This window comes from Festucalex cinctus, chromosome 2 (assembly GCF_051991245.1).
Source record: "Festucalex cinctus isolate MCC-2025b chromosome 2, RoL_Fcin_1.0, whole genome shotgun sequence".
NCBI lineage: Eukaryota > Metazoa > Chordata > Actinopteri > Syngnathiformes > Syngnathidae > Festucalex > Festucalex cinctus.
Window position 1 is genome coordinate 24,559,072 of NC_135412.1, and position 25,872 is coordinate 24,584,943.

The 25,872-nt window shown below is 41.4% G+C and overlaps 3 protein-coding genes across 5 annotated transcripts; 2 read left to right on the forward strand and 1 right to left on the reverse strand.

The window, feature by feature from the left end:
* The first annotated feature begins 116 nt into the window (after positions 1-116).
* On the forward strand, positions 117-10,581 carry rpgrb (retinitis pigmentosa GTPase regulator b). 2 transcript variants are annotated; one of them, XM_077513937.1, is made up of 15 exons: positions 117-389; positions 769-894; positions 988-1,080; positions 1,154-1,216; positions 1,286-1,444; positions 1,708-1,857; positions 3,180-3,338; positions 3,408-3,563; positions 5,061-5,185; positions 5,252-5,428; positions 5,508-5,679; positions 6,911-7,005; positions 7,094-7,153; positions 8,271-10,140; positions 10,435-10,581. In XM_077513937.1, exons 1-14 carry the CDS (start codon positions 359-361, stop codon positions 9,906-9,908), a joined length of 3,204 nt encoding a protein of 1,067 aa, XP_077370063.1. In that variant the 5' UTR covers positions 117-358; the 3' UTR covers positions 9,909-10,140; positions 10,435-10,581. The 2 variants fall into 2 exon arrangements, with proteins under 2 accessions (XP_077370063.1, XP_077370064.1); XM_077513938.1 differs by having other exon boundaries at positions 8,274-10,140.
* Positions 10,582-13,717: 3,136 nt separating this feature from the next.
* Positions 13,718-15,317, forward strand: LOC144014252 (dynein light chain Tctex-type 3-like). The gene is made up of 5 exons (XM_077513950.1): positions 13,718-13,887; positions 14,288-14,329; positions 14,572-14,695; positions 14,870-14,947; positions 15,017-15,317. The coding sequence occupies exons 1-5, from the start codon at positions 13,867-13,869 to the stop codon at positions 15,088-15,090; spliced, it is 339 nt and encodes a 112-aa protein (XP_077370076.1). The 5' UTR covers positions 13,718-13,866; the 3' UTR covers positions 15,091-15,317.
* Positions 15,318-15,953: 636 nt separating this feature from the next.
* Positions 15,954-22,829, reverse strand: cybb (cytochrome b-245, beta polypeptide (chronic granulomatous disease)). Of its 2 annotated transcripts, XM_077513948.1 has the most exons (14): positions 22,558-22,687; positions 22,303-22,475; positions 21,324-21,416; positions 21,050-21,160; positions 20,902-20,986; positions 20,680-20,828; positions 20,423-20,604; positions 20,208-20,340; positions 20,046-20,138; positions 19,726-19,979; positions 19,158-19,317; positions 18,883-19,029; positions 18,688-18,812; positions 15,954-18,591 (listed from the first exon to the last, which is right to left on the reverse strand). In XM_077513948.1, exons 2-14 carry the CDS (start codon positions 22,345-22,347, stop codon positions 18,474-18,476), a joined length of 1,695 nt encoding a protein of 564 aa, XP_077370074.1. In that variant the 5' UTR covers positions 22,348-22,475; positions 22,558-22,687; the 3' UTR covers positions 15,954-18,473. The 2 variants fall into 2 exon arrangements, with proteins under 2 accessions (XP_077370074.1, XP_077370075.1); XM_077513949.1 differs by lacking the exons at positions 22,303-22,475; positions 22,558-22,687 and adding an exon at positions 22,714-22,829.
* Positions 22,830-25,872: the final 3,043 nt, after the last annotated feature.

Sequence of the window (25,872 nt, forward strand, 5' to 3'; positions counted from 1 at the left end):
CTCGGAGTGTGGACAACGACAACGAGTATCTCAAAGATGGCTACATCCGGGTTAATGACGCGCTTGATGACGTGCGGGAAAACGCTCTAATGAAAAATTATTAGTGATGTCATCCTTCATGTCGTTGTGAACACAAACATTTATTTGCGTCTGACAAAATTGGATTTAAAGTGAACAAAACGCCACACAAACAGACGGTTCTGAAAACGGCAGATGTTTAAATTGTACTGTCCCTTTAAGGGTCACATGTTTGTAGCCAAGGTAATGTTGTGTTTACTTCCAGGTTATCAGGTCGCAAAAAAAGAGGGACGCAAACACGCCCTTGTCGCTGAGCAAAGCGGATTAAAGTCTCGCAGAGATGGCAGGGGAGGAGGTGGATGACATACCTGGTAAATACAACGCTTCTAACACCCTTTAACGCGTGTTTGATCTCAAATTTTATCAGTTATCGTCGTTGCAAACAGCGGCCAAATGTTACGAGTAAGTCGAAAGTTCCCGTTTGGAAGCAACGTTAACATCGGAACGAAATTAATATTAACTCGCAAATTAGGCTAACGTTCAGTCGATACATGAATGTGATGCATTGTTTTACCACTAAAAAATATACTTGTATAATTTTTCATTTCATTGGCGCCCCCTGCATAGCGAAGTCTTTTTTTTTCTTTTTTTTTACTTTTCAAACGGAAAAATAATCGTACGCATAGCCTTGCTTGTTCATCATTTGATTGGTGATGAATTCAAACAAAAGCATCTTCCTCTGTCTTGCAGAATCCGGAGCGGTTTTCACATTTGGGAAGAGTAAATTTGCAGACAACGTTCCCAGTAAATTTTGGCTTAAAAATGATATTCCTCGTAAAATAGCCTGTGGGGATGAACATACCGCCTTAATAACAGGTACCTGCTCATCTGTGTAGCCTCAGCATCTGTTTCGTTTACTAATTAAAAAAAAAAAAAAAGCCACAGCAGCTGTTGTGTTTGTCTTAACAGAAAATGGGAAACTATTCATGTTTGGCAGCAACAACTGGGGACAGCTCGGTCTGGGGTCCAAAGTGACTGTCAACAAGCCCACTTGTGTCAGAGGTCTGCCTTTAATCAACCATTTGTGTCGAGCAAATGATCCAATGTCCACTCATTGTGTTTTGTTTGTCTTCAGCTCTGAAGTCAGAGAAAGTTCACCTCGTAGCCTGTGGAAGAAACCATACACTCATCTGTACAGGTCAGCATCACATGATCACATCGAGCCTTTTTTTTTTTTTTTTTTTGCCATTCTGTCTTTCCTCTCTAGCACAAGGGCATGTGTACGCCACAGGCGGCAACAGCGAGGGTCAATTGGGCCTTGGCGACTGCGATGAGCGGACGTCCTTCCAGAGACTGGACTTCTTTGACTCCCGTGGGCCAATCAAAATGCTTGCTGCTGGGTCAAACACGTCAGCTGCCCTCACTGGTGAGACACTTGAGGTTGCACGTCAGCTGTTAATGGCGGCTACGGCTGCAATGCCTCATGGGAGTCAAGTCGGTTATATTACCATAGCACCATGTTTAAGCAACAGGCATTATCTAACGGAACTGTGCACATTGAGCAAGCGTTTGGCAGTGGAGGACAAGGGAAAAACTTCCCCTCAGGAAGAAAAACTTCCAGAAGAAGATAAAAAGCAGATAATGGTAAATGGTGATTTCTGTTCTTTTTTCCCATGTCCTCATCTGAAGAGAGCGGTGAACTGTTCATGTGGGGGGACAACTCAGAAGGTCAAGTCGGTTTGGGGAAGGAGAGCCACGCATGCTCGCCACAGGAGGTCAGCGCGGGGCAGCCCATCGCATGGGTGTCCTGTGGATATTACCACTCTGCTTATGTGACAGGTGAGCTGGAATATCTGGAAACCGTTAGCATGTTGCTTTTTTAATTTTGGGGCCTGATTTAGAAACAGTTTGCACATACATCTAAGATTGCGTCTGCCAAACTGGGCAAAAATGCTGCTCAGCATTGAGCTAGCGATTAGCTTCGGGGTAGCAATTACCATCGGGATAACGCTTAGCGCATTAGCTAGTGAACGTTAGCGTGCTATCTTAGTGTATTGTTTATCATACAGCAAGCAAGTGAGGCACAACCTTCTATTGTATTTTTATTTCACAGTGTTGTGTTAAAGTTTTACACCTTCTTGAGTCATCTCCACGGTGAATAGAGTTGCACGATTCATCAATTGGTGTTTCATTGAAGGAGTTATGTATCTGTCTAGCTACAGAGGGGACGTAGCCAGAGCAGAATAAGTTAATTAACTTGATTCACTCGTAGCCATTTTCACAGAAGCATCCCCCTCCACTCCTGGCTGTTTTACTGGATTTGGACTGATTTTGCAAGGTTCACAAATTATTGTGTTCGATTGCTATAAAAACATGGAACCTAGCAAAAGAAAGATTAAAGTCTCTTCTTTCATCAGGAAAAAGTATATTTCTATCTGTTTCCGTTCTGCAGGAATTAGCATTAGAATATAGCTAAATTTCATCATTATTCACAAATCTATTTAGAATTGTGAGTAATTGAGCTTTTTTTCCCCCAACATGGCCCTGGTTGATCTCCTTTGCTCTGCTGAGAGGCTGCATCAAAGCCTTCTGTATTCTCTAGCATAAAAAACAAAACAAAACCATATAAATACGTCTTTGGGACACTAAAACATTTAAAATAAAACATTTATACGTTTTTTGGGAGCAAATGAGTTAATAATCAAACCTGATATCAGGTGTGCTGGTCCTGTTGTGCGTAACACGGGGAAAAGCTCGTTTTCCGCTTTTGTGAACATGTTTGAAATGCCAGACACAAAAATGTTCATGATGTGGTCTATTGAGCAATGCAGTTTTGTAACTATTGAATGATCTGTGGCAATCAGTATTGGCTTCTTGCCGAGCAGTGTTATCCACCCTGGTTGCTGTTCTGCCAAATCTGCCTCTTCCACTAACACTTCCAGTACCATCACTTCAAAATCCAATTTCTCCCAAATGTTCCATGGTGAAAACCATCCGAGGTACCTTAAAACACAAAACCCTCGGCGCTCTCCATCATCCTTAAACCTGTTGCTAAATGCACCTGCAATCTTGTTAGTGAGCGACTACGTAATTTAGTGTCATCTATTTGGAATATTATTAAATCACTCTTTCTTGTGAAATGCATTTTTTTGTGACCGTAGAGGACGGAGCTCTGTACACATTCGGAGAGCGCGACAGCGGTAAACTGGGTCTGGGAACCGACCAGCTGGCTCGTCATCGAGTGCCTCAGCTCGTGAAGAGCATGCCTGAGCCGGTCACTCAGGTGGCCTGTGGTGGCGGACACACTGTCGCCATTACAGGTAAGAACACAAAAGAATTGTGCTGAGTAGACTTTTTGGCAGCACTAAATTTTGCCGTCTGTGTTTCAGAGAACGGCGTTTATGCCTTTGGCCTCGGTCAATTTGGTCAGTTGGGCCACGGGACGTTCATATTTGAATCACGACTGCCTCGCCAGATAGACCACTTCAAGAAGGGTCGAGTTTGCCAGGTGGCATGCGGCGAGAACCACTCGGCGGTCATCACAGGTGTCTGACAGCTTTGCTCTTGTTATTCCATTAAAAAAATAATAATAAATTGAGATTACTTTTAATTATTTGAAACTAAATGCAAAAATTGAAAGGGATTGTGATGTCAAATTGCCCTCAAGTTTAGCTCACCTGTTTTCTGGCTTTGGTCGTGTGACATTCGTACGTGAGCTCAAGAGCAGTTGTGACATCACTTTCAATTGACAACAGAAAGCAGCGTTGGACAAAATGGTGACAAACACACACACGTACGATTAGTCGGAATAACTTGCTTAGATTAGTGGGGCACAACATATTCTTGAACAGAATATTTTTTGTTTTGTTTTGTATAAAGCTGCTCAATGTAGAAATTTGCCCCAAAATATCTTTACAATAGCCTTTTTATTTGGCCATTTTTAATTCAAATATCGTCTAATTAGTCGATTAACACCTTAGCTTTTCACACTGGGTTCTCCTGCAAACTTGTGGCCAATAGTTGTCAGACTGGATTCAGGTTTGAATTTCCCGCCCTCTGTGAGGTCACACGCACATTGTGTGTGTACATGAAAAAGAGTGTGCAGCTTCATTTTTCAGCCACAGGTGGCAGTAGCGATTCGAATTTCCTTTAAAGTAAATTTTTGACATCTTTTATTGGCTTCATTTGATTTTTTTTTTTGTCTTTTTTTTTTTTTTTTTTTAAATCTTAACATCCCATCATCGGCCTCCTGGTCTCAGTTGTGTTTTTAAATGCAGGGTTTTTCCTGTGTACAAAATTCAGAGGCAGCCACCTCCACCTAATTTCCTCCCCACCTCCAGCCTGAGCCGCTGAGTGCTCCAGCTGTGTTTGATTGAGCTCAGCAGGAACGCATTTTAACTGCAGTTGCAGTGTTGCGCCATTATGGAGGCGCTATATCAACTAGTGTTAATTTTGTCTGCCATTTTTAAATTTAGTCTCAGTTTTAGTCCAACTTTAGTCATGCTTGTTAGTTTTTAATCACAGTTAGTCAACCTCATCACATTTTAATTTCGTCCATTTTTAGTCTACTATAAATCGAGCATTTTAGTCTTTATTTTAGTCCAAGAAAACATAATTTTATTCGTCTAGTTTTAGTCAACAAAAACTATCAACGTTTTAGTTAGGACAACCATTTTACCCCTGTATATATTTTTTGTCAGCAGACTATATTGAACCTTTTCGGATCGAAAATTTTCACATAAAATTTTCTCATCTTTTTGATGAAAAACGCTGAACTATATTTACAATTTAATATGTATTAGTGGATGAATTTTTAATGATCATAGTTAAAAAAATGGCAAAAAATTCATATATAATTTCTAATTTCTAGTCCCTGATCGTAAAAGGGCTGCAGGAGGGTGGCCCATAATGGTATCGGTCACCGTCGTGAGTACGGTAGTTATCCATCATAGTCAGGGTGATACCACCTCCGCTTCAATTTGAGCCAGGAAAAACCCTGTAAATTGTTGCAAGTAAATCAAGTGTATTGCTTCTCTTTTCAGACAGCGGTCTGCTTTACAGCTTTGGTGACGGCCGACACGGCAAACTGGGTCTAGGAGAAGAAAACTTCACCAACCAGTTTAAGCCGACTCTGTGTCCACGCTTTCTAAAGTGCCAGGTCCAAGAAGTATGTGTATATGCTTCCTTCACACGTGTTGCTATGGCGACGCTATCCTGACGTTACCGCTTGCAGGCAGTTTGCGGCGGTTGTCACATGGTCGTGCTGGCGCGACCCAGAGACGCCAGCTGCGGCGCGGTGTTGCTGGAAGACAACGACGCGACGGAGGATTACTTGGAGAGGCCGTATGTGGAGCTACTGGGGGACATGGGCGACACCGCCAACCCGGCCCGCGTTCGCCGCAGGGAGAGGGTGCGTTGGACATGTGCACGTGTCATGTACTTCTTCTTCTAAGTGACGTGTTGCGCTTTGTCAATCACGCCACCAAAAGGAAGAGTCACTGGAGCAGTTTGGCACCATGTCTGGAACGTCACCCGCCGTGACCTCAAGCGACCTCCAGCCAGCACCTCCCGTCTCCAGCCAAACTAACTTGCCCGGCCTGACGTCGTCCGAACTGGCCCACAGAAAGGTGCTCCATAGCGCTCATCGACATGGCAACAAGGGTATCTACCTCACTCCATCTTCTCTGGGTCACTCACCCGTAAACAGCCAGTAAGAGTAAAAAACTGTGACAAGATAAGATGCAAATATTGTTTTCATATCTGTGCTATGGAGGACTAAAAATGCCCCCCCAAAATGAAATAAATAAATAAATAAATAAAAGGTGGAAATAAAAATTGCTATTAAAAATATAATTCAATAATTAAATACAAAAAAATGTAAAAACATGTTCTCTCATTCACACCAAGCATCGAGAGAACTCCAGCATTGGACGACTATCTTGTCCACGGTCACCAAAACGTGCGACGAAGAGTTGCTCGACAACTTTCACATAAGTTCCCATTCAACCCAAGACCACCCCCTCATTTGAATAACATTTCACGACACATTTCCTGCTGACAGCATCTGCAACAGAAAAGAAATATGAGAGCAGATTGCAGTGTTTTGATTGATTGATTAATTCTATTTATATATTTATATCTGCATTTATTTCCACATTTATTTTTATATTTTATTTTTTGAATCATTTTTTATTTGTGTATGTATTTTTATTTATTTATTATTATTACTTATTTTATTATTTATTATTTTTATATTTATTTATTTATGTGTATATATTGTTTTTATTTCCATGTATATTTTATTTAATTTTTGAATTATATGTTTTATATCTTTTTATTTTCAATGTATTTATTTATTTCAAGTCAAGTTTATTTATATAGCCCTTAATCACACAAACGTCTCAAAGGGCTCCACATGCTCACAGTTGACAAATACCAACGACAACCCCTGATCAAACCACAAAAGGGCACGAAAAAAACTCCAAAAAAAAAAAAAAAAAACATAGGAAAAAAAAGAAATCTTGAGAGTGAAAGTTTCGTGTCGGAACGTTCGGCGCTATTAAATCGACGAGATAGGTAGGCGCCAAGCCATGTATACTTTGTAAGTAACAAAACCTTAAAATTGCATCTCAGGTGGACCGGAAGCCAATGCAAGTTGGCTAGTATCGGTAATAGGATCGAACTTTCTCATCCGCGTCAAAAGTCTAGCTGCTCCATTATTTATTTGTTTGTGTATTTATTTATTATTTTTGGCATTTGTGGTCCTCCATACTGTGCTGGTCCACATGCAACATGTTGCTTGTTATGACATCCTAAGAAAAGAATTTCGCAGTTTTCCGAAGACCGAACTGACTAATGGCTGTTGGTCACGCTGTGTTTTGTACACGATTAGAACCGTCTGCAGGCCAGGCTGACGACGTTGTGGAGAGTCTGAGTGACACGGACAGTGTGAAAGGTTTGGGAGAAACCACAGATTTCCTCAACATGGTGAGAGAACTGGTGTGCCGCACCAGCCAAGTGTACAACTTGTGATGTTTCTGATCACGAGGCTTCTCTCTTGTTTTCCGGCTAACAGACCCACGTGATGAAGATGGATCCTGGGGATAAAACGCTCACACTTTCGCCTCTTTGCAAGGTGACTCACGCGTTTTGATCACCTTCTTTGTTCGTTAAACGTGAACTTCCATGCAACAGATATTTTCTGTTATATACGTTATGCTGAAGATTTCTCTTTCATAGTGATTCATACTTCTGTGCTAACAAGTGTCCGCTCCAAGAGGACAGCTGACTCCCTCCCACCTTGTCGCTACAGTTAGGCCCAAAAATATTTGGACAGTGACAGTGAGTTTTGTTATTTTAGCTGTTGACAAAAACATGTCCAGGATACATATACACATGCATATAATCAATATAGAATTAAAGTGCAGACTCTCTGCTTTAATCTGAGAGTATTGACATTCAAATTGGAGCAGGGGTTTGGGAATTACAGCTCTTTAAAATGTCTCTTTATGAGGGGACCAAAAGTAATTGGACAATTGAGAAGAAGGCTGCAACAATAAAAAAATAAAAACATGGGCCCTTTCCTTATTAATAACATGTCATCAAATACGCAGTTAAAATGTCTGGAGTTGATTCTAGGTGTGGCGTTTGCATTTGGAAGCTGTTGTTATGAACACACAGCATGCTGTCAAAGGAACTCTCAATAGGGACGAAACATCCCATCCTGAGGCTGACAAAAAAAAAAAGAAAAAAAGAACAAAACCATCAAAAGAGAATTCTGAAGTGTATAGGGATATAATTTCTGCTCGGATTCAGCCAAATGCAGCAACGTTGATTGGACGGTGCTTCAAAGTAGTGATGGACAATGATCTAAAACATACTGCAAAAGCAACCCAGGAGTTTTTCAAGGCAAAGAAGTGGAATATTCTTCAAATGGTCAAGTTCATCACTTGATCTCTGACCAATCGAGCACGTTCAGAAACAACAACAACTGAAGACATGCTTAATCATATATTTCTGTTCAACCTCTTGAATTAAAGCTTAAAGTCTGCACTTCAATTCCACTGTAGTTCTTTCCGTTTAAATCCAATGTGGTGGCATGCAGAAAATTGTGTCACTGTCCAAATATTTCTGTGCCTAAATGTATTTATCTGTTTCATCATTTGCGACTGTGTGATTGTTCCGTCCTGCCTTTCTTCACTCACTAATGCATGCCTCTTTTCTATCCTCTTTTTCTCTGGATCCCGGGATAGAAGAAGGGTAAACATGGTAAGGCCGTAGCGAGTCAGAAAGAGAAACCATTAAAAGAGAGAAAGCTGTCGGAGCGGCCCGGGTTCTCGTCGACGTCCCTGTCCCACAACCGCGAGGTTGCGGCTGCTGGCAAACCGGCGCCGGCCGAGCTCGTGAGGAGCTCCAGCGCTCGCACTCAGAAGATGACCAAGAAGAACAAAGAGAACCGTAACACGGCCTCCGAGAAGGCTCGGCAGGCTTCCAGAGACTTCAGGAAAGCAACCAGGAGTCAGAATACGGATGCTGGAAAGAAACTGCAACCAGTTTCAAAACAATACAGAGGAACGCCAACCCAAGTCGCAAGGCAGTTTTCAGACTTGAGTTTAAGAGACGCGTGTGAAGTGGGCACACCACAGCGCCCTGAGGGGAAAACAAAGTCCAAGAAAATTGTCTCCAAAGATCCGAAAGCTTCTAAAAACGAGAGAAACCAAAAAGAGGTCGAGTCAAAAAACGCAGACGAAGCGTCACCTTTGCACCTGCTCGCTGGAGCCGCTTCGTTGCTCACAGAGGTGGCCGCCTTCAGTCTGCCTTCACCGTCCGAGAGCAGCCGGCAAGTCACCGCCGACGGAGCGAGCGTATCTGACGGCGACCAATCGGCGTTGAGCAGTCCTGCAACCAAAACAGGAAGACGAAGCATTCAGGACTCAGTCACACGGAACGAGGAGGAGGAGGAGGAAGACCAGGATGAACAAACAAGTGCAGATTTGGGGGAGGAAGAGGAAGACCTGGTCAAGAAGATAACAAGTGCAAGTGAACAGGAGGAAGAGGAGGAGGAGGCAGGTCAAACCTCCGAGGAAGACAACAGTGACACTCTTAAGCCTGAGGACAAGTCAGGAACTGATCAGGAGGAAGAAGGGGAAAGTGCGCAGGAGGAGGAAGAAGAAGAAGAAGAAGAGGAGGAGGAGGAGGAAGAAGAAGAAGAGGAGGAGGAGGAAGAAGAAGAAAAAGAGGAGAAAACCCAGACCTCTAAAAAAGAAACCGAGGACGAAGAGACAGCGAGCAAAGACATGGATGTTGAAGAAGAGACCGAAGAAGGCGAGGAAGAGTCGAGTCATGAATCAGAAGGTGAAGAAGAAGAAAAGGAGGAGGATAGAAGTGAGGAAGAAGTGGACGAGGAGGAAAATTCTGCATCTTCGGAGGAAAGTGATAATGAAGTGGAGGAAGAGGGGGAAAGCAGTGAGGAAGCAGAAAGTGAAAATGAAACCGAAGAAGGGGAGGAGGAGGAGGAAAATGAAGAAGAAAGCGAAGAGGAAGAGGGGGAGAGCGAAGAGGAAGAGAGTGAGGAAGAGGATGATGAGGAAGAGGGGAGTGAAGTAGAGGATGACGACGATGAAGAGCAGAGTGAAGAGGAGGAAGACAGTGAAGAGGATGAGCAAGAAAGTGAGGATGAAGAAGAAAAGGAGGAGGAGGAGGAGGAAGAAGAAAAAGAAGAGGAGGAGGAGGAGGAGGAGGAAGAAGAAGAAGAAGAAGAAGAAGAGGAGGTAAAAAAGAAAAGTGTTAAAACTCAGAGAAAACCGAGGTCAGGAGTCAAAGGTCATGCGGCTGGAGAGTCAGAAGAGTTTTGGGATGATGTTCTACCTCAGTACCTCAACCTGAAGTAACCTCAACGTTATGTTCATCTTCTATTTTGATTGGGAACTTTACGCAACCAAAACGAATGGAATTGTTGTTCTGTATTTTGTAATTAATGGTCCTTCATTGTTGGATGCCTTCAGGCGTTATTTTTTTATTTTATTTTTTTAATAAATGCCACTTAGTAGAGTACAAACTCAATCTGGAATCAAATGCTGTCGCCGCAGGATGAGCCTTTTGATTGGCCGCTTTCAGTCGCAGGTGGGACTTGTTTTCTTCATTCAAATCTTATCGTCCAGTTTGTATGTTTGTCATCCCGATCACTTCCTCTAGTCATTTCCCGTTCAATTCCCGGAGAGTCCTTAACTGCTGCCATATTGTGCTCTGCTCAGGTTAGATATAGAAATATGTTTGAACCATACAAAAAAAAAAAAAAAAAAATCTCCTTAGAGTGTGGTGTAGCTTCACCCTTGTCTGACTGCACAAGTACGACTAAAAACATGCTCCTCAACCGCTCTCATTTCTTTAATTGGCACACTTTTTTTTTTTTGTCAGGATTTCGCCAAAGAATCTGCTCAGACTGACAGCGACGGTGAGGACGATGAAGAAGATGAGTCCGATCAGGACGACAGTGACGGGGACGAGGATGAGGCGTCTCCGCACGGATCGGAGGAAACGCTGCAGAATGTTGACAAACTGTCGGAAGTATTTGCTCCTGTTGGGGAGCCGCGCAACGAAGCGCCGGAGCGTGTAAACACAACACCGGGAGTCAAAAAGGATGACGCGTGTTGTGAGGAAAAGACAATTGGCGACAGCCAACCTGCCAACGGGACGACGGACATTGTCTCGGACTCGACAAAAAAAAAGGTGAAAATTACTATAGGGCCGGGTATCGATTCTAATTTCCTCGATCCATTCGTTTGCGATTTTTCCCAATTGGATTCGCTTCAGATCAATCCTTATGGAACATCAATTCTTCTTAAATATCAAGGACATGATAAAAAAATAAATAAATACACAAACATTAAATTTCCAATAAAATTTTGCTGAGGCAGTAACTGGTTAAATGATTGTGTTTATTAATGAATGTAATAGGGATGTAATGATAACAGCATTATCATGATATTGTGATATTAAAGCTGCCACAATATATCGTCGTCGTCATGTCACGATATTAAAAGTAGCACATCTTTTAAAAAGTCAGGTTGATTTCAATTTGTGCAGTTGTAGCCCCCTCTGGTGGCTAGTTTTTTAGTGCAATTTAATTTTCACAAGGCATGTTTTGGCCCTTCTATGTTTCAAATCCATGCTAATGGTCAGATGAAGGGGCACGTGATATGCTTGTGAAGCGTGTCAATATGTGGAGGAACTCAATATGTGCGTATATTAGCATGTAAGTGCCTCAATATTATATCTTATTTGAGATTGTAGGTTGTATATATACATTGCTGTAATGTACAAAAGGTTCTGAATTGTGTTAAAGTGCAATGTCAGGTCTTTCAAAAATGTAAGAAAATACTTTTAAATTTACATACCGGTAAATGATAAATTTCAAGAAAACAATAAGAGAAAAAAATAGCCTGTGAAATTATATTTTGTTCTGAATTTATGGGAAAAAAGACTGGTTTTATGAATTGATACCAGGCTTGAAAAGGAAAATCGATTCAAAATGATTATTCAAATTATTATTTTATTAAACCCAGCCCTTCTATAGACGCCTTTCGATTTGCTTTCAGGTATTGTTTGGCTAGTTTTCAGGTAGAGTTGTCACATTTCTGCCTGGCAACAAATATTTGTATTTGTCACTGACTGTAGTTCAACATCAGCAGTGCATAGTACAATCTACGCCATCCATGTCAAGTTTCTTGAAACAAGCCGCACATCTGGAAGGCCCGCTAGTGTCGCCACTGGTGAAAACACCGAACTCTTAGAGCAGGCATTCACGCAAAGCTCTGGAAAGTAGCAAGTACTTAGCTGATTGGATGGTCAAAAAAATGGATCATATTTCCAGATGCTTGGCACGAGGAGTGTAAATTGGGCTACGGCGGCAGCGTGACGGTCATGATCAAATATCAAATATTTAATTGTTGAGAATGTCTTTCACTTGTGTGGTGTGTTTCAGCTGTCACTCTTCAGACGGTTGTCAAGCTCAAGTTCACAGCAGCCCCAAACGCACAATCCAAGCGCAGCTCAAGTCAGCAGCGCCGACTCTCAAAGAAAAGCAGCAGCAAGACGCCAGTCCTCTGGAACCTGCAACCTCCTCTGAGTTCTACATTGTGTGTGATTATTGTCATGACAATTTTAATTTGACATTTTTTAGCACATTTGCACTTTAAATATGAGCTGTATGTGTATTAATGCAACAGTTGTAGTCACCGAAATGTGGCATTTTAGTTTGTTCTTAGATGACAGGCGATATCAGTGAAACATTTTGATATAAATCCGAATAAATACCAACAAGACTGATTCATGACATTTATCATTTTATTTCACAGTTTTTATTTGTGTGAGGGAATATCAGGAAAGCATTCTGATAGAAATCGGAATACATAACAACAGTGTCAATCAACGAGTGTGTTAATGACATTTATGAAGCAGTTATTTTGTTATCAGTGACTTGTCCTTTTGCATAACACGTACAAGGTGTCAGAAAAGTTCCAGGATTGGTGTCATAGAAAATAGACTATACAGTATTTCAAACCCAAAATGAGTTTTCCCCTTCAGTGTGGATCAGATCATCAACAAGATGTCTATGAAGAAATCCTGTGGCATTTGCTCTGTTTCTTGCATGAGAAGAGGTAAGAATTGTGGCAGGACAACCCACACTTGCTGGCAATGCCCTGAGCACCTGACACTTCCTGGCCAAGAAGATCGCCATACTGGAGCAACCTCCCTGTTCACGGGATTTAGCTCTCTCTCTTTTTTTTTCTTTTTTTCTTGATTTTCAAACTCATGGGGTTCTTCAAAGGGAGCCGTGTTAAAGGGGCTGTCTGCCGGTTTCACTCAGGAAAAAGCACTTTTTAAATACAGGATTTAAACAAACAAACTACTTCTGAATTTTTAGATATGGGCTTTTCATAATGTGTGGGGGTGATTTTGTCCTGAACCCCCACACCCCCAGCCTGTATTTTTGCCATTTTGTGTTTGTTTTGTAAACAGCGGGCGGTTTCTGTGGAGTGTTTACATCCCTCCAGCCAATCGCGGGGGGGGGGGGGGGGGTTCACTCATTCACAAATGTAAGCTTGAGTGAGTGAAAAAAAATAATCTTGCGTGCTTTCAAATTGCCGCGGGAGTGACGTCACGCAGCAGACACGTTCGCCCGGCCCCGTTTGCGACACATTTGCATTGCGGAAATATCAGGAATGCCCGGATGTTCGGTCACTAGATTTTATTTATTTTTTTATTTATTTTATTTTTTTTAACGCAAAATTGAACACAACATTTAAACATGATTGTGCTTGGGAGGTATTTGAATCTCAAGGCTTATGACTTCTCCAAGAACTAATGATTAAACTTTTTTGAGTTTGCAACGACATATCCTACTCAAATGTGGCGTAGGCCGAAGACATCATCAATGAGAGTTGAGTCGGACTTTCTGTTTACCAGTTTACGTGACTGACAAAGGATTAAAAAAAAAAAAAATCTCCCCTTCCTGTCGCCCCTTTTGCTCACGAGCATCCCTAACATCTACCTAATCTGCCTAATGGCAGGAGCGCCACTGCAGTTTACAAATGTTTTCAAAGTCGTTATAAATGAACTCGGTGGATGTAAAAAAAAAAAAAAAAAAAAAAGTTGACAAGGGAATCAGTCTTCCTACCAGCAGATGTCACTAATGAATCAAGCATCCTCTTCAAATCACTTTCCTCAGCACGTCGTTGACCGGCTGCAGAGGCAAGCAGCTGCCCTGATTTTTCCCTCTTCATTTTATGCTGTTTTTAACAAACAAAAACAACTTTTGTGAACATTCCAAGAGTCGAAGACGACAAGATGGACGAGTATCATAACGAGGTTTGTAGTTTTCTCGTTTCTTAATCACGGTGAAATAGCGAAATGCTTGTTTGCTATTGAGTAAATGTAGTTAGCCTCCAAGTTCGGAGTTTTGTACTCTGTATTTTGAGGTAACTTTAAAATCATTCATTCATTCATTAATATATATATATATATATATATTATATATTTTACCGTTGTTCCTAACACATGGATAACTTCAAAGCTGTACATTTAACACTAGTACTACTACTTTATAGTATGTACTGTGTAGGATCTGCTACATCTCTTGCTTGCTGTGTAATGCTCAGCGTTTGTTTGCTTATTTTGTTCCCAAATCCAAAATTCACATTACGCTCCAAATAGTTGATAGAAAAAAAATAATAATCTATTGCACTTCATCATATCTTTGTGTTTTCAGAGCTCATTCAACCCTGAAGAAGCTGATAACATTGTCAAAGAGGTAAACCTCTTTTATTGAAAGTTGCTGAACTGTGTGAGACTATATTCAAATGTTACTTTTTTCTTAACAGATCCCATATCTGATAAAATGATACATTACTAGGTGCCACAATTTGTTTCAGCAGAAGGAAGCCCGAGACATATGTTAAAAGAATCTCTGTTTCCAGCCTGGATCTTGTCTGTCGAGTCAAGTAACCCGTGCTGTCATGTGACATGCGGTCTGCGTGTTCTTGTGTTTCTCAGTGTATCGAGAATGTCGTGGGCGGAGATGACTACAACCAGAATCTGGTCAACAAATGGACCTCCGCCATAGTGGAGCGCTGCCTTACACAATTGGTCAAACTGGGCAAACAGTACAAGTTCATTGGTTTGTTTTCTATGTTTTATTTGTCAGTTCTTTTAGAACAGGCCCGTGGGATACTCATGTGGTTGGTGGCCTCTGGCGTACTGTATTGACGACTTTTCCTTCCTGTCCTACTTTCTTCTATTTGGATGTTATTTTTATGACTGAAATGAAAGTGATGCTATTATTTGTCCGTAGTTACATGTGCCCTGATGCAGAAAACTGGTGCTGGGCTCCACACGGCAAACTCCTGCTATTGGGACACGGCTATGGACGGTGAGTACAATTAGCCAGGCAGAGTTAAATGGTACTTGCATGTTGTCTGATGCGCTCATGTCTTTGCAGGGAGTTCCACAGTGAGGTGGGAAAGTCGCACAATGTACTGTGTGGTCAGCGTGTTTGCTGTTGCCATCGTGTAGAACATAAAAATGCAGTGTGTTTCGGTGAACGAATGGAGGAGGAAGTGCCACTTTCATACGCCGGCTGTGAGCGCACATGGGTATAACTTTATTTGACTGTACTGTACATAATAATGGAAAAGAATGATCCAAAATTGGACCACATACTGCAGCTTAATAAAACAACAACTTATGCACATGAAATTTTATTGTACATGTTACAATGTCAATAAAGCTATTCTATTGTTGTTGTTGTATTTATTTATTCACTGATGTAAAATGTATTTACTTGTAAAAACAAAAAACAACATAAAAAAAAACTGTATTCGCACTTCAAAATGTTTGCTTTGTTCTTGTGTACTGCAAAACTGATGTTTATGTACAGCACTTTGTATACAGCAACGCCTGTTCTTAAAGCTCTTGATAAATAAAGTTGAGTTGAGTTGTTGGTGAGGAACACTTCAGAAGGAATATTTGTCTTGAGCATATTTTCCAATTAAAAGAAGACAGAACCCAGGTTTATTTGTTAAAGATTTATTTAACAACAAACATCTAGACAAATTGTGTCCCCAATAAGGCAACAAATGACACCATCAGACCGAGTTATGTTAATAGAGCTGTCAACCAATTACATTTTTAAATCAGATTAATCAGGTTTTAGAAGTTTGAAGGCTTTTTTTTTTTAATCAACATTTTTTTGCCCACCAAATTTGAATAGCGCCTGTTAATTCTTTTGACATTTAATGTTATGAGGATGTCTTCAACATGTTTTGATCCGCTGTACATGCTCATCCTCCTCTTTTTGTAATCAGTTAATTACTTGCAAAATTTAAAATGGAAAGAAAATGACGCCAATATTTTGACACAATCAAATATTCTGAATGTCATGCATAAACGTTTATTAAATACTTTAATGTTACGTGTATTGCTCAAACACAACCTGTGCTACCTTTAACGTAACCATCCACTGTCAGCTAAAGGATCATCTGCAGTCAAAATTAATTGTGCAGTTAATATGTGTAATTCATGATTAATGCAATGTTTTTTGTATTAATGCTTTAACTTTGACGGTGCTAGTTATTAACTAATTCCACCTCTTCTTGAATATGTCAGTATTGTATATACCGAGTATACAATACTGACATACATAATAAATATATATTGTACAGAAGACGTTTATCCATGTGAAGATACTATATTGATGTTATCACCTTTTTCTCCTTTTGTAACTTTAATGAATAACATGTACATTAAGAAAGAAATATTCTTAATGAGACATCAGATCACTTCTTAACTCATTCACTGCCAGTCATTATAGAAAATTTTTACATTTCCAATACTCACGTGATATTACATTCAATAATTATATATAAACCGAATCTACCAAATAACAGAATAGACTCCCTACTTTTTGTCCCGTCCCGTTCTTTTATAATTGACAGTAGAAAAATGTAGGCTTGCCAAAATACAGCCATTTCTCCCATGGACTCTGAAACTGTGTTTATTTCCTATAAAATGGGGCAATGATGTCATCTACCGGTGGTTGGGCATCAGTAAAGTTGTTTCCAAGTTTGATATTTACAGTGGAGCATGCTCAGATTCGCCCCCATTTAGCACCGCTCTAAAAAATACAATTGACAAGTATACTTGTCAAAGGCAGTGAATGAGTTTTAACTGCAAATATCTATAAAAGACCATTGAAACCAAACCAAATTCCTCCTGCAACTGACCAAACCACTACAGTCAAATCATTGGTAAGAGCAAGACCTTTGCCATCCCAATCTTGAATCAAGTTGTCCTGGCAGGAAATCCACATTGAGGGGTGGAGATTTATTTTTTTTTTTTTAATTTAACATTGCATTTGAACTGCTGTTCAAGTGTTTAAATATAGTCTAGTTTCCAACCTCCTTGTTGGAGCTCGATATGTAAACAGATCAGAGAAAAGACACTAAAGAATCTTCCACAGAAAAGCTGAAACTCAAATGCTAATTTAACTTAAATCCTACATACATGACAATTTGGAAGCATGTGCGGCCATGGCGTAGGAATTTGGTAGTGAGGCATGTTTAACTTCTTAATACATTGGTAATTTCAGCATTTAAAAAAAAATAATGCATGCTCCCATTGATTCTTGGGAAAATAAAGTTCACCAAATTTGTGTAATGTTTACAGCCATACAACTTTTTTTTTTTTTTTTTAAGAAAAATGTTCATTACAAAAACAGAGGCAGTTAGAATCTTTGTATTTTCTCCAAGATGCTGCTGCTGTGTATATCTGTTACTTTCATCAAATTGCTGAACGTTGGTACATCAAGCTCTGCAGGAAGAAGTGAAAGTTTACTTGTTTGCAGATAGCAATTGTGTTGAAAAAGGCTGGTGAGCTACATTTGACTTGTGACAGTGCATGAGAGGCTCTTGAATGAGGAAAACAGAAGCGGTTGTGAAACCGATTGAAGCACTGCAAAGCAGAACAACGTCAACGTGGAAAGTACCGCCAAGTTTGTTTCTCTGCTTTTGTGCAACAATGGCACATTTGCAAAACATATGGTGGGAGGAATATGTCCAAACTTCCTCAAAATCTCTATCAAGAAAGGTCGATTTGCTTGGCGGGACCCTTATGGACATATCACACTCAGTGATGCAATTCTTGAGCTGCTCACTGGTAAATTGGTTTTCACTGGCATTTTTTTTAATTATTATTTTTTAACAACATTACTCAAAGCGCTTTAACATCTGCTCATTTGACCTATTGGTGATGACGCCACATCGGTAGCAACCAGAGATTCGGTTGCTCAATCTTGGTCAAGGACAGTTCAACATGGTCACAGGGGGTTGAGGATCGAACCCACAACCTTTGGCATAACCTGTGCCATGCCTCCCCTCTTAAAAGTTTTAATGGAACTTACAGGAGACAATTTAGATTTAGAGAACATCTTAAGCATGAGGTTTGAGATAGGATTGGAGATGAGGACTTTATAGAGGCGAATTGGCTGCGTGACTTCTCACTTACTGTATATGAAAATAATATTAAAACACGACAAGATAAGATTATGCAGATTGTCTGAGTTGCTTTTAAAAGAGTTCTGAATCACTCAAGACAATACTAGCCGATACTCTTTACGCGCCGTTAGAGCAAATTTTCAGAGACTTGACCTGATCCCAACTGGACCGTTCTGGTTGTTTTGAAGACGACGTGACGTTTAGCCTCTCATGAGAAGAGGTTATGTACACAGGCTAGATTGGACACAAATGAGAAGCATAACATGACGTCTTCCAAGACAACCCGAACTATCCAATTTGTTGATCGATTCAATGCCCTGATAAGACAACAACCTGGATGAATGATAGGAAATGGCATGTTAAAACACATCTTTATGGCTATGGACCCAAATGTCGATGGTTGCATTAAAAGTTTTCTTTGTTAAAGATGAACTTGACGTCAGCTTCTGAGTGTGACAAACACTGCTTCTCCAACGACTTGCCCAGCTGTGGCGGCCCACACAGGAACACTCCAACTTTGGTTCTTTAGAAGCACAAGTTCAAGAGTCTTATTGCAAAGTCGTATTTTGGAATCGGGATAATTGACTCAACTTTGTTCAAGCGACAAATGTGATCTCACCCAGGATGCTTGGATGCAATGCTGGTAAACTCGGTGTCCCAGTTGGGCTTTCCGTAAAGAGTTTTCTGCTTAAGCCCGGTAATGGGGTCGTTCTCTGCCTCGTGGTGTACCCAGAAGTGGGCCGCCTGCCAACAACAGGTTTTAATAATGCTTGTCCCTTGAAAGGCCTTGAAAGCTTTGTTGCATGTAGGTCACCTCTGCCTCCTTCCAGCGGGTCAGGTAGATGTTGTAGCTCAAGAAGTCCGTCACACTCTTTGCCGCCATCTGCGCCTCCAGCGACTGCAGCAAGTCCGCAAACCACTCGAAGGCCTGAGTCTCAGGGCAAAGCCAGTAAAAGTAGATCTGGACGGGAACATGATGCAGATCATTGTAGTTCTTGATCTCACATGCTGTTTTTGTAAGCATGTTGGTAATTTTTTTTCCCGTTCTCATGTAGCTGTTAATCATGGTGGACTATGGTAGCGTCTTACCTTTCTGGTGAAGACATCTTGGTTCTGGATACGTTTGTACCACACAGACTTGAGGATGGACGCAAAAGGGGTGACACCAATCCCCGCCCCCACAAGCACGACCACCTCGTACCGAAACACGTCCTCACTGGCGGTACCGAAGGGCCCGTCGATGGCGACCCTGTAAGACACATGTACTCCTTTCAATCCAAGCCAAGCAGCTGAAATGTAAAGCGGCTTCAAACTGTGGATTTTGTGGAAAGTTTTCAAGGACGAATCATTTTTTTTGCGTGTGCCTAAATGGGTGATTTTTATTTTCTTTTTTTTCTGGTCCAAGTAGAAAGATGTCTTCTGTTTTTTAGCAGGATTGCAGCACAACACTCATTTAATGTTGCTCAGATCAGTGTTCCTACTGTTGGTTACTAGCATCCCTTGTGTCTGCATCCTCTCTTTAAATGGGAAGAATTACAGCGACACAATGGGCCACCTAGAGTGAAGATGAGCCCTGGATGCCTTCAACAACTGCCGGTAGCTGCAATCAAACATAATCAGGGACAATTTCTAGAAGAGAGACGGCGTGTTTTCATACTTGGGCAGTTTCCAAGCTTCCTGGGGCTCCGTTTTGTCTCCTCCGCAGGCTTCATACAGCGCCTGAGTCCAGTCGCCAACAATTCGAATGTGGGCACTGAAGTAGTCCTCCTCTGGGGCTGAGGTCAGGGTGAAGGGGTGCCACTCCAGCCTGGAGACAGATGGGCACTGGATGAAGACGTACTGGCCCACCTCCATGTGGAAACCTTTCCTCTTCATCTGAAGTTCCAGAGTTTTGGAGGGATGCATCACCACCTGTGGGCCCCATTTTGTCAGACTGGGCTTTTGTGACATCGCGATTTCTACTTGACATGCACTTACCTTAGTGATGACTACTTTTTGGTGAGATCGATAGATGCGAACAAGCCTCTCGCAAACGTATAGGATCATGGGTCCCACAATCCACTTCCAGGTCTGGAAAAATGCTAGATGAAATAATTACGCACACAAGACTACCTATAGCCAGCAAGTTTGGCGATGTACCATTGGTGGGTTTCCGGCAAACACTGGAACCGCACAGTCCGTTTCATTTTTTCCCCAGTCCTCAAACTCTTTTGCGCAAGCCGTTGGATTGTTCGTTGCCAGGCTGGCAGATGTCTGTCCTCGCACAATCCTCCTAAACGGTAAAGCACAAACTTTGATAAACATCATTATGATAGATTGAAGAAAGTGAGCATTTGATTTGTGCGCTTTCCTACCCGAAACCGTGGAATACCAGTCCGATGAAGAAGAGGACAAAAAGGTGATGGGTGTACCAGAACACTTCGAAGTATGACCTGCGGATGACCTCCATGGAAGAAGTGATGATGAGGATGAGGGCCAGTGTGATGACCACACCTGTCACACCTGCGATGGTGGTGAACATGACGATGGTCGGGTTCTGAAAAAAAAAAAATATATATATTGACGGGATTTCATTTTTGTGACCACCTTTTGTGGAAGGCGCTTCACCCACCGTTTCATTGGACCTGATTGGGTTGAGGAAGGACGCGTTATCGCCGTTGCCAATTTCAGACAGTACGAAGGGCAGAAGGCTGCTGTTGCGGTTCAGTTGCGCGTCCATGAAATACTCAAAGTTGAACAAGTGTGCAATGATATGCACGGCTGAATATTCAGGACATAAAAAGATCAAATGGATGACACAGAACGTTGTGTTACCGGCTGGCGACAACAATACCTGTGTGAAAGGCGATCATATACGCCACCAGCTTGTGGAAAGTGATGTTTCGGTCTAGCTGGCGAGCGGCTGTGCGGCTGCAGCACTAAACACTTTTTCAGTTAGAGAGAATTCAAAGAAGCTGAACGGGAGTTGGAATGTTGGCTACCTGAATGGTACCACGCATGAAGGAGAGGAGGTTCCTGCAGACGGGTAACAGGATGAGCATGCAGTTGAAGTTCAGGCAGGCAGCTGGAGCTCGAGCCCATGACAAAGCATGCTGGAAATCAGAGACATCTTTATCTGTATACCAATTTCCTCTGTGGCTCAATTTGGAAAGTAACTCGAGCCGTACTAATGTTGATGGCAAAGCTAAAACAAATCTGGAGATGTAACGTGTCATTAAAATGTACTGTATGAAGAAGCTACAGCATAGGACTCACCCCAAGCAGCACACGCGTGTAGAACCATTTGTCGACCAGAAAGGCCATGTAGAAATGGACGAAGAGGAAGGCGTTAATCCCAAGCCAAACCAGCTGCAAGCAGACAATAGCAAGCACGCTGAGTACATCTGATAACGCTGATTTCATTCCAACAGTTTTAATTAATTAGGCTGCGTTTGCTCATGTGTCTGGCTGCCGACAATTGTTACCCTGAAGGCAATGACTGATTGTTTAGAGTAGACCAGTTAGTTGCTGGGCAAACTCGGTCCTTGAGGGCCGGAGTCTTGCAGGTTTTGGATGTTTCCCTGCCCCAACGCAGCTGATTCCAATCAACAGGATCGTTATCAGGCTTATGCAGAGCTTGCTGATGAGCTGATACATATATCAGCTGTGTTGGAGAAGGGAAACAGCCAAAGCCTGAAGGTCTCAGGCCCTAGAGGACCGAGTTTGCCCACAAATGTGAAGAGTGAAACAATTTGATCAACAACCTCTTATAACTGGGATGTGGTTGTGTTCAGAATGGCACAAATTTAAACTCCTGTTATATGGGAATCAGCAGACACCATCCATTGTTTAAAGTGCCTCCGATTAACCCCAAATAAAGTTCAAATGTTCTAACAGGTTTCCCTGAAATGTGTTGTTAACACTGTTTTGAACTGTTCATAATTCCTTCAACTTGTTGAAGGCCCAAGTTCCAGCTGAATTTAAAAAAACAAACACAAAAAAAACAAAGAATGATGCTGCCACTACAATGTTTCACTGTGGGTATGCCGTTCTTTGGTTTTCTTCAGCTGGAACTGGAGCCTGAGACAAGGTAGACGGAATGATGAGCAATCTGGACAAGCCGTCAGGATTATTACAAAATGTTCAGGATTCTGCTCGAATGAAAAAAACAAAATACTGCTAATCACTAGCATCGTGAATTTTCAAATAAATCAAAGTCATCGCATAAACATTTTCGCAAGTGAACCATTCTCACAATGACAAAGACGGAGAGTCCCTCGTTGGCTGCCAAGTTCCCCATGCCGAGTCTGGGTGCGAGTGCGGCGCCGGTGCAAAGCAGAAGAGAGAATGCGCATGCTCGCAACACGTCAACGTTTTTGTTTGAAGCAAATGGGGAAGTGGATCTGAAGACTGCGTTCCTGAAATGTTCTGTGTCAGTTAAGTGATGTCACGTTAGCCAGAGGGATTTCTTCACCACCAAATCATTTATAGTAAGACGATGAAACCGTACCGTGTGTTACACACCCTCATTCTACGACATAACTGATGGACGTCGATAGCCACACGAGCACTCTCATGGACGTATACTTCACCTGGCTTGACAGATTTGTTTGGCCACCAACTATAGGCACAAGTGCCTGGCTTGAGACTGCACTTGGGTGCTCACCTTTTAGGTGACCGTTGAAGAGGAACTTGACATTGGATGTTAAAGATGTGGAGGAAGTGGCACATGTCGAAACTTAAAGCAAACTGAGAGTTGCTTTATGTTTCCTGTTTCAAACACACTACAAGCAAAGATACAATAGCTACACCTGGACTTCAATGACACCAATAAATAAGTAGGGTGAAGGATGTATCTTGTGGACCGATTTGTATTTGTTTTTTAGTAATTGATTTTTTTTTAAATCTATTTATGCAGGCAATTAGCCTGGCAACTAAATTGCTTCATTTCTGTTCGCAAATTCGCAAAATCAGGAATGTGAGCTTTCACTTTAATTCAGCATGATTGCCAATCAGTTAGATGCCGAGTGGAAAATAAAGGTAATCATATCGGGTCAGGAGGGTTAAAATAAATAAATCCATTCATTTTCTTGACCGCTTATTCCACACAAGGGTCGCGGGGGGGTGCTGGCGCCTGTCTCAGCTGGCTCTGGGCAGTAGGCGGGAGGCACCCTGGACTGGTTGCCAGCCAATCGCAGGGCATATATATATATATATATATATATATATATATATATATATATATATATATATATATATATATATATATATATATATATATATATATATATATATTTATTTATTTATTTGAAGAACACCTGTTATATGTTAATTCTTTTGACATTTCATGTTATGAAGACGTCTTCCACAGTTTTTGATCTACTGCACACTCTCGTCCTCCTCTTTTTTTGTAATCAGTTAATTACTTGCATAATTAGAAATGGAAAAAAAAAATGACCCCCGTGGTTCTGAATGTCATATACATTCATTAAAATTTTAACTTTAATACATGTAGTTATGTTTATTGCTCAAACACAACCTGTGCTTTCTTTAACATAACTTATTTATTTAATTTATATTTTTATATATATATATATATATATATATATTTATATATTAGGTATTTAGATTATTTTTAATATATATTAACCCCCGTCAGGACTCCGGTTCGAGTCCAGGCTCCGGCCTTCCTGGGTGGAGTTTGCATGTTCTTCCCCGTGCCCGCATGGGTCTTCTCCGGGTACTCCAGTCTCCTCCCACATTCCAAAGACATGCATGGCAGGTTAATTGGCGGTCCTAATTGTCCCTAGGTGTGCTTGTGAGTGTGGATGGTTGTTTGTCTCCGTGTGCCCTGCGATTGGTCGGCAACCAGTCCAGGTTGTATCCCAACTACTGCCCAAAGCCAGCTGAGATAGGCTCTGCGACGCTTGTGAGAAATAAGCGGTCAAGAAAATGAATAGATGGATGGATTAATCCCATCAATATTTTATTGTTTCCATATTTTCCTTAGTTAGTTACTTTCCTTAGTTAGTTACTACAAATAATGTACAGGTATTTTAGTTGAACTATCTATGAATGTGACGTATAGTGGCAGGCAGAATAATTAAATGTTCTTCCACAGGACGGCAGAAGATACAAATTTAACTTGTGTATCCCACTGTTTCCATTCATACAACTGAATAATAGCTTTGTTTTCAACAAAACTGGCTCAGATTTGACATTGGAGAAGAACGATTGGGAGTAAATTTCAGTGTTGATACCTTTTGTGACGTTTTGGTGGTGTGCTAAGATTTATTTTTGTGTACAATATGTGCTCAGTGAAGGTTGGACAGCATTCTGGTGTTATAGCGCCCTCTAGCAGAAGCACTGCTATATACCGAAAAGAACACCAGAGGTCACAGTTTTAGTTGGTATGTGTACGAGGGTCATTCACCAAATGTGCAGGTGTGAGCCACCGCCTGTAATTTGTTCACTGTTGTTTCAGTTACATTCAGCTGTCTCCCTTGACATGCAACGGGCTTTAGGTCCATTGAAGACGAAATTGTCAGTGAGTTTGGATGGTTGGTTGTCTCTATGTGCCATCCGATTGACTGGCGAGCAGTCCCACCTCTCTCTCACAGTCAGTTGGGATATACTTTGGCTCACCTGCGACGGTAATAGTAAATGAATGGGTGATTTCAAACAGACCAATGTGATTTTGGGCTTTTCTGTCAGTGTCAGTGTTGCTGTTCTAGTTCTCATCGAAAAAAGTGAGTGAGTCACAAAGTGCATGAAAATGTTAGAACAAGCTAAATTAACGTTGACACAAGGCTGCCTACGACTTTACCTCCTATAATCTGCGTGAAGGTATTATGATAAATCTGTTGCACAGTTATTACTATTTCACAAATCGTAATCTCCTTTGTTGTGGTTAGGGCTAAATACATGTGAGTCTCTCGGGGTGTGCAAAGCCACGAGGCCGCGCTAAGTGACAATTTTCCCTCTCATGTCATTGAAACAACTGTATTTGTTGTTCGGATCAAACCTGTGAATTTCATTTAACTCGGTGGAAGGGTCAAACAAGCACATGTGCTGCTGACATTCTCGTGTGCACGGCAAACAAAAAGACGGCTTTCTTCTAAATTTGACACACCATGGAAGAGTGTTGTTTACAATCTTACAAAAAAAAATCTGAGTAAACCGCTGAATGTAATAAAAGCTTAATGTCAATTAATGTTTGAAAATTATCTTTATATACCATTCTATTCATGCCCACGTCAACCTCTGAAAATATGAAAATAATAATTGTCACAAGCCAGAATTCCGAACTTTCAGGCGTTTCTAATGTTTCACAATGAAACAAACGGCGTATTGTGTTTGCAACGATCCAATGTCCAATTGCTTTTCGATGGACAGAGAGCTTCATTTCACCGATTAATGCTGCATTCGAGGATGGTCGGAAGTCGGATATATCAGAGTTGGTTTTTCCCCAGTTCCGACCTGAAAGCGTTCGAGGCGAAAGTAAACAACCAATATGGCGGATAGTGATACATTGTTTTTTATTTTGGTCCTCAAAACTCATTTTGACCTCCAACAAATTTACATGCTCACATTTTTGCTTCATTTGTTGTTTTGATGAACGATGTGGAATCTTCACTGAAGTTATGCGTGTTTGTGGAACGCGGGACGAACTGTTAAACATGATTCCACGCACGCACGCACGCACGCACGCAGTTCCTTTTCGATGGGAGCCGGTGGCAGGGGCACCGAACACGCCCCACACGTGCACGCGCGCACCAAACGCAGCTAATCAGACGCGCGCGCTCGCGCGCTCATCTGCGAGTTG